At 37.7% G+C, this 9,048-nt stretch overlaps 1 protein-coding gene across 8 annotated transcripts in view; it reads left to right on the forward strand.

Annotated features, from left to right (window-relative positions):
* The window catches only part of LOC121370475 (zonadhesin-like), a 109,901-nt gene continuing 100,853 nt past the window's right edge, over positions 1 to 9,048 (forward strand). For 3 of the 8 annotated variants that reach the window (XM_041495724.1, XM_041495731.1, XM_041495732.1), the window contains exons 1-5: positions 3 to 123; positions 3,313 to 3,438; positions 5,049 to 5,171; positions 8,492 to 8,637; positions 8,806 to 8,934. In XM_041495724.1, the coding sequence (XP_041351658.1) occupies positions 8,886 to 8,934 (49 nt within the window). In that variant the 5' untranslated portion in view covers positions 3 to 123; positions 3,313 to 3,438; positions 5,049 to 5,171; positions 8,492 to 8,637; positions 8,806 to 8,885. Of the gene's footprint in view, positions 124 to 3,312; positions 3,439 to 5,048; positions 5,172 to 8,491; positions 8,638 to 8,805; positions 8,935 to 9,048 lie in introns of all 8 variants that reach the window. The other 5 variants (XM_041495725.1, XM_041495727.1, XM_041495726.1 and 2 more) reach the window with 5 other exon arrangements.

Below are 9,048 nucleotides of genomic sequence, written 5' to 3' on the forward strand. Positions count from 1 at the left end.
TGACGTCATCAATATTACCGGAAAATCGCCGATATTTATGGATACAAATAGTTTTAATTATTTACTACTTTATTACTCTTTGTTTACTTTTGGCACTGTTACAGTTACTGGTAAATACACAAGGTTTGACATGTATTATTATTTAGCATTGCTACTATTAATATTCAGTGTAGCCAAACTGTCAATATGATGCGTATTACGATTTATTACGGTCGATGACAGGATTTTGTGGCACCGCCGGTTTAACTTTATACCCAATTATAGGGCCATAGCTAGGATTTTTTATGAGGTGGGGGCAACTGAGTAGTTAGTTAATAGTCTAAAACTCCTTAAACGGTTAAGCAGAGAATTTTCTTTAAGTTTCTGTAATGCAGTTGCCCCTCCCCCCACCCCTTCCCCCCCCGCTAGCTACGGCCCTGAATAAATAACAGGTACTTTACCATCATTACACTTCTGATCTGGGGGTTTTTCTATATTGTACAATTTTTAAATCATAATATTGATAGCAAGCGTTCGTAATAATCAGACAACAGATTTCCAAAATAAAGTTTACGTTTACATTTAGATTTTAAGCTTTTTCATCGGAAGCGTTATGGACGAATGTATTATTATTGTAGGAATATGCAACGTGATGTCATTCGAATAGTGACGTCATGCGCAATCCGAAACTGTTTTTGTAAGCCATTAGGTGTGGTTTCTTATATTACTTTAACCCCTATCAAAAACATTATCAGTTCCATATTGAGCGTACTTAATTAGGGCCATGTTCAGCCAGACCGAACAGAAAAACGTACCCGTGATTGTTTTATGCGCTTTACGGTAAACCAAATACTAAATAGCCATGGCGGGAACCAGTCAAAAAGTTAGCGAAACGTTTGCTGGTTGAACTTGGGGCTGATGTTGGTGTTTTAATTTTTTCATAAATGTAGAGAAAATATAATTAAGTTTAAAAAGATAAAAGTACTTCTACAATCTATCTTCTATTATCATGCATTTAGTTTTTTACTATTATATGTTATATTAATTCATAAATCATTTAAATCCGTACAAAGCTAAACCAATGGTGCAACAATTAATTATTAATTTAATTATTAATTTAATATCCTGTCCTCGACCTAATATATTTGCTAGTTGCAAATGCTTGAAGCTTTTAAGTAATAATTATTATTATGGGGGGGGGGGGGGGGGGGGGCACAATCTCAACTGAGGGTGTCACACCCTTTAGTAGGGAAGGGGGTGGGGGGCATTTTTTACCTTTATTTATACATGTATATAGAGTAGGTTAAAAAACCCAAACAACAACATACATATGTATCCTCCGGTGGGAAGGCATGTCTCCCTTCCCCTACCCCCACCCCCACCCCCACCCCCACCCTCACCCTGGGCCTGCATAATCATAGTAATTTAGCCTAACTCAACCAATGAGGGCCCGTTTAACAAATAGCCTAGTACATTATGCAAATAATAGCATTTTTTAATACCCTCTGCCTAGTAAATGTTTTAAAGCTAAGTAAAAAACCAAAACAATTTATAATAATAATACAAATAATAATAATAGTAATTTGTTATAGAACAAAATAGCAATGACTACAGGGTTTTATCACCTATGTTTCTAGACTCCGATAATGGGCACCATTCCTCACCATTCTACAGATGCTATATCCCAATCTGAATGTAAATCTCATTCATTTGACAAACCTTCCCTCCCCAATAACATTTTGTAATGCACAATAGATATATATTTATTTGAATAAACACAAGTATATGTACGTATATACATATTTTAACTTGGCTTAATAAGATGTTTTTTAAATCCGAACTTTTGGTAAAACGACGCTAAAATTCCCAATTTCAAAGCCATGGGTGTCAAGTCAAATTTTAGAAATAAAACCCTGGACTAAGTCACTTGAATTGGGCTATACATTTAATAAAATAAAAATCACATAATTGTTTTGAAAACATTACTTAACTCTTGGCAAACACTCCTCCTCTCTCCTACATAAAACAATTTATGTTTTGTAACACATCCCAGGTGGTGTGCAGAAAAGTCTGCAGGGAGGTCTAGTCTGACAGCCCCTCCCCCCTAGAAACTTCACTTCCAACAGTCTAGACCCAACCCTGCACAATTTCCTGCACTCATGCCTGGCTATTTTGTTTTTGTTTTTTTTAATATTACAATATACAGTCAGACTTCGATAACTTGATCTTGAAGGGGACGAGGAAATAGTTTGAGTTTCAGGGAGTTCGAGTTTTCAAAATTAATATATAAGAGTTCAGATTTGAAACTGCATTGCAGCTGGTTGCAGCATTGCAGCTGGTTTATTTCGCTTAATATTGTAAGAAGTGTGCGCTTCGCTGCCTACATCTGAACTCTAAAAACTATGCATCCCCAGTTGAAATGCGAATTAATATACAGTCAAATCCTCTTAATTGCATAGCCACGGTGTTTGACACGATTCATGCCTTTGAGATAAAAAACAAACAGGGCTAACCAGGGCCGTAGCTAGGATTTTTTGTTTGGGTGGGGGGGTGGGGGGGGGGGCATCTGAGTAGTTAATAGTCTAAAACTTCTTAAACAGTCAAGAAGATAATTTTCTTTAAGTTTCTATAATGCTTTCCAGATTTTTTCTAGGGGCGCAACTACCCACCTTGCCCTCCCCACCCCCCCCCCCCCCCCCTGCTAGCTATGGCTGTGCTAACAATTATTGCAAATGCTCTTTGAAGTTAACTAGACTGTGTCCGTAATTAAGTATTATGTAGCGAGGCTCTCCACCACGTATGAACACTGACAATCAAACATAGGATCATTTCGTTCCGCTTAGTAGGCGATTTATTATTCTGTAATTATTACCCTAATCCTCGACAGCCAAGACCACCCGAGACAGGCGCGCTTCGCTTGTTTGACATGACTGACAATACATATTAAAATACTATCGGAAATGGCAATTTGATCAATCCACATGCGTCAAGTTTTAGAGGTGGATACTCAATTAAATCTTTATGGCGGGACCAAAGAATTAGGTCGAGAGATCGAGGTTATCGAGTTTTCAAAGTTTGAGTTTTCGAAGGTCGTTATTACTAGTTTGTATAGCAACTCGGCTGGGACTGTCGCTTCAGATCGAGATATCGAAGTTTTCGAGAGATCGAAGGTGGAGTGATCGAAGTTTGACTGTATATATAATATTACGTTAAAATGTATTTTTGTAAAATTGTAAAAAGTAAACCAAAAAACCCCAACAGAATAAAAATTATAAATGAAACAACAAATAGTGCATGATTGCTTGCATTTGTATTTGTTTATATCTATTATAGTTTTTTCAGCAGTGGTTCCTCAAAGCCCTCAGAAGCAGGTGGTTGTGCCAACCTCTCCAAAACGGGTTGTGCTCATCCCTCGGCCACGGGTTAGGCCTACCATTACAGTAGCTGCAGTGTATAAAGGTGGGTTCACTCAGCTAGACCGTAAAGTGGCAACATAACATTTAGTTACATAACTGTCATCTTGTAATCATATTTTTGAGTTTGTACTAGATTTCAAGCCAATACAGGGGGTTGGGTAATAGGTTAATTAATCTCCCTGGGGAAAAAAAAAATATGCCTTTTTCGGTTAAAAAAAATGACCATTTTATAAACTCTTCAAAAAAAAGAAACGACATTAATTTTCAAAATTTAATTTAAAAAACCCTGGTAGACATGATACAAGCAACTAAAGATCAAGACACCATGAGAAGGGGATTACTCTGTACATGTCCGAAACAGTATCTCTGGGAATCCACCTGAAACATATATACATGCATGTGTGTGACATAGGGGTGGGCAAAATGTCAGTATCAGTTATGACCACCACGAGAGCCCTGATGACTGCTTGACAATGGCGACGCATTGAAGCAATGAAATGTTGCACAATATGTTGTGGAATGTTTCAGCACTCATGCTGAAGTGCCGTAAGAAGATGCGGAATAGTCTAGGATGGTGGATTCCTCCGTCGCATACGATAGCTTTTCTATTGGGTATAAATCTGGTGAACTGGCAGGCCACGATAATGTCTGGACAGTGTGGCACTGCAGAAACTCCAGACTAACACATGCAACATATGGCATGTCATGCTGAAACATTCCACCATTGCCGTTCATGTATGGAATGATGTGAAGCTGCAGGATCTTGTCTCGATATCTGATGCCTGTCAGTGCACCTGCCACATGCACAAGATCAGTCCTACCACCATGATGGATTCATGCCCACACCATGACACTGCCACCACCAAAACTGTCGACTTGTTGCATGCAGTTTGGAACATAACATTCCCCTTGACGTCTATAGACACGTGTGTCCATCAGCACGTGATAGGAGAAAACAAGACTCATCTGAGAACAAAACAGTCCTCCACCTGGCACGTGTCCATCTCACCTTCTGCTGGCACCACTGTAGTGACGTGGGGTCAAAACGTTACGTCGCACTGGTCTTCTAAGGAAAATTCCTGCCTCCCTCAGCCGATTATGAACTGTCTAGTCAGAAATTCTGCATAGTCCAGGGATTTGTGTCGCTGTGGTTGTTGCTGTTATGGTTCGATTTCGAAGATGATGCACCCGGATGTATCGATCTTGAGCAGCGGTGGTTACTCTGGGACGACCTGACCTTGGCCTGTCATTAACACTTTGAGTGGTGTTGTACCGTTGCCCATAAAGCAGAGATGGTCTGTCTGGAGACGCCAAAGTGCCTTGCCACAACTTGTTGAGTTGCCCCTGTGTGCAATCTCCCAATGGCATTGTTGTGTTCAGCTGACATCAATCTTGGCACTATTGCATTACCTACAGTGTCGTTATGCGGTCTGTTTGAATCACTGCTGATGTGGCCTTTTATGCTCCACCAACAGAGGGTTTGGCATGCAAAGTTACAGAACTTCATGATGACCGTGCTTCTGTGAGAGTTGCGTTTCAGTACAAACGTTTATGCGAATCAAACGTGTTTTCTAGTGGTTTTGCTCTGAATTATAGATTAAATGATTAACATTTGATTTTGTCTTCTGGTTTTTTCTTCAACTTTTCATTTAGGACCATGTAGAGATCATCCACACAGACATAATCTTTGCAAAGCTGTGCTCAGAAAAGGGCTGTGTAGCAAATTAAGTCTTAAGGAGAAACGAATATGTCCAGCGACGTGTGGCCTCTGTAAAGGTACTGTAATGTTTCCTATATAATGATTATATCATTGATTTGTCATGGACGTACAGGCCCTTGGATTTCACAAAAACGATCATTTCCAGTGCCATGTCGGTAAAATCATGGAACCAAAAGTTAATTTCCCATGATTATTATATCGAGTATGACTATTCAATGAAAATAATATTATATAAAAAAAAAAATTCAATGAGTTCCCATATGATCACAAGGCACTGAACACAAAAAGTGTTTCCCATGCAATTTGAAATTCTATGGCCTGTAAGTGCTAAACCTTTTCTACAGATTCCAGTAATTGTTTCACTTTATTATTATTTTTTACACCATAATTAAAGATTCCAATAATTAAATTTACTTTTTAAAAGTTTTTGTATGGAACAATGTTTCATATACTAACAGTAGTTTCTGCCAGAAATATGTTTTTTTAGGTATACATGCATGGCACTATGAAATTGAATGCTACCACAGTGAACAGAGTGTATGGGAGGCCTCCCCAAGAAAGAAAATGGATTCAGTTTAGGGTTAAGGTTAAGAAAATCATACAGTAATGATAAGAGTAATTAATTTTGTCAAAATCTGCCAAAACATTTCGGTGTGGTGCCATACCTGTTTTACCCTCTGACAGAAACCCTGACAAATGGAAAAAAGTTTGTATGTATCATTAAAATCCCAGTAATACTCCTATTTTAAAAATAAATCAACACCTTTTGTTTACCATACATGTATTATTTATCTGTTAAAAGTACCGGCCTCGGTGGCATCGTGGTAGGCCATCGGTCTACAGGCTGGTAGGTACTGGGTTCGGATCCCAGTCAAGGCATGGGATTTTTAATCCAGATACCGACTCCAAACCCTGAGTGAGTGCTCCGCAAGGCTCAATGGGTAGGTGTAAACCACTTGCACCGACCAGTGATCCATAACTGGTTCAACAAAGGCCATGGTTTGTGCTATCCTGCCTGTGGGAAGCGCAAATAAAAGATCCCTTACATCGGAAGAGTAGCCCATGTAGTGGCGACAGTGGGTTTCCTCTCAAAATCTGTGTGGTCCTTAACCATATGTCTGATGCCATATAACCGTAAATAAAATGTGTTGAGTGCGTCGTTAAATAAAACATTTCTTTCTTTCTGTTAAAAGTACGGTGAACCAGTTTTGACTTCTGAACCTAAAATGCCGTCTACACCATGCTTGGTGTGTTGTTCATGATGTAATAGGACAAGGTATTGCTGAACAGTCGTGGTTGGTTTTTGTAATCACGTGACCGGTTGCATTTAGATCTTTCACTAATTCAGGGATGTTTCGGGATGTCAGACTTGTTTTTTCCAAATGATTCCGTAGGTGTACGTACTAGCCTGGTATCAAGGCATTTTGCAAACATGACGTCACACGTAGGCCACCTAAATACAGAAGACTGTAGTACTCCTAACCGTTGATAACATCTCCGCAGACACTGTATGGTGTTCTGATGAAAACTCATGAACACCACAATGTCTACCAACAATGTTTTGTGCCATTCCAACTTCAAGCATACCAATTGCTAGAAGATGTCCATTTTCAGAGAAGCGTGACATCACGTTGATGACAATCAGATACCACTGAAAGTGTTTTTCTGAGTGATGAGAAGCCATACAATCGTTTTGCAGTCCTATGATAAGGAAAATGATATCAACCAGGAGCAGGTGATCCAAAATGCACATATGGCAAACTGTGATTAAAGCATGATTAGCACATGCAGTTGATACAACACCTCTGGAATACAATGCATCGAAGGGAATGGTTACACAATCATTTTCTGAATTTTTTATGGCCAGACTCAAATAAATAACATTTTGCATACATTCTTGTGGGGCACAGGAACTGTTTTTTCCACTATTGTGTTTCTAACTAAATAATGCAAATGCCTCAGATGCCTGATATGGAGTAGCACTTTGTAAATTAGTTACTACCTGTATATGTCAAAGTCATTGCTACGTTATTGTATCTATAGCTATCACACTGCATATTATACACAGACCTGTCAACCTTTAGTCAAGAGAAAGCAGAAGGTGTGTGTTGAAAAAGCAGGAGATTTTTTAAATTCACACAATTTAACCCAAAATCACATGTTTTTGGGGTTTTTTTTTTAATTATTACAATAAGTTGCATGAAAACTACATAAAGTCATATATACTTGTTAACCTTAGATCTTTGCATTTAATAAAAATAAAAAAAATAAAAAAATTAATTAAAAACAAAAAATATATATATATTTTTTTTTAAAGTTTAAATATTATTATGATTTAATACATATTTTAAAAAATAACTTTTTTTATCCAAAATTGTTAAGAACACGAAATAGAAATTACAAAATTAATTAGTACATTTACGGTATTACACTTACAGGTTACGTTACATCATTATTTGTGGTTTGTGTACCTAAGACAAATTTGACCGGCCTCGGTGGCGTTGTGGCAGGCCATCGGTCTACAGGCTGGTAGGTACTGGGTTCGGATCCCAGTCGAGGCATGGGATTTTTAATCCAGATACCGACTCCAAACCCTGAGTGAGTGCTCTGCAAGGCTCAATGGGTAGGTGTAAACCACTTGCACCGACCAGTGATCCATAACTGGTTCAACAAAGGCCATGGTTTGTGCTATCCTGCCTGTGGGAAGCGCAAATAAAAGATCCCTTGCTGCCTGTCGTAAAAAGAGTAGCCTATGTGGCGACAGCGGGTTTCCTCTAAAAACAGTGTCAGAATGACCATATGTTTGACGTCCAATAGCCGATGATAAGATAAAAAATCAATGTGCTCTAGTGGCGTCGTTAAATAAAACAAACTTTACTTTACTAAGACAAATTTATATAAATCTTATAAATTAATATTCAGTTTTTACTATAATAAGGAACAGTGGCGTAATACTTATTTAAAATCATTATAATGATGCAATAAACATTGTATTTCCATTAATCATAAGTAAAACCTCATTACTGACATCATGTGAGTATAGTGAATCTGCTAGTTTCAGGTATATGAGATATAGCAATTAATATGACATCGTACACTTATTTAAATAAAACAACCTCTACACCCAACAGCTAAAGAAACAAGAACAGTAAAATAAAAACAAAACAATAACAAACAAGCAAACAAAAAACACCAAGAAAACAACTCCATCAAAAAGCAAAAAAAGAAAACCCCCACTAGGAAACATATTATATGAATGAAGAATTAAAGAATAAATAGTAATTAAAATAAATACAAGGGAAGGAAAAAAACCCTTGAAAAAACCTATTGGTATTAAAAAAAACACCCAAAACAGTATTTTTATACTTTTTTTCAGTTGTCATCCGTCCTGCCACTACGACTACGACAACAACTACAACAACAACAACGACAACCCCCCACCACCACCACCACCACCACCACCACCACCACCACCACCACCGCCTACTACAACAGCAGCACCAACAATTATAGTATGGAAAGGTTTGTATCTAAACATATCAGGTCTCATATATAGAAAAAAAACCCAGCAAATTGAAAAAAAAAAAAAAATTCAAAACAACAATGATCAACTTCAAATTACCATAATTTTGTTAATATGTATTAATACCAATGATCCTGTGATTTATTTATTTGCTTTTACCTTTTTAGGACCATGCAGAGATAAACCTCACAAACGGAGGCTCTGTAACAGGGTGCGCCAAAAAGGGCTATGCAAAAAATTAAATTTGATGCATCGAAAACTGTGTGCACGGAGCTGTCATGTGTGTAGACCTACAGGTATTGTGTTCCATAATTAAAGAAATAATTACATTATTATCAGTTAAAAAGCCAAAAACAACTGAATAGAACAACTCGATCGGTAGCAAGCCTTTCTAAATTCAGCATTGTTCT

The sequence above is a fragment of the Gigantopelta aegis genome, chromosome 4 (genome assembly GCF_016097555.1).
Source record: "Gigantopelta aegis isolate Gae_Host chromosome 4, Gae_host_genome, whole genome shotgun sequence".
NCBI lineage: Eukaryota > Metazoa > Mollusca > Gastropoda > Neomphalida > Peltospiridae > Gigantopelta > Gigantopelta aegis.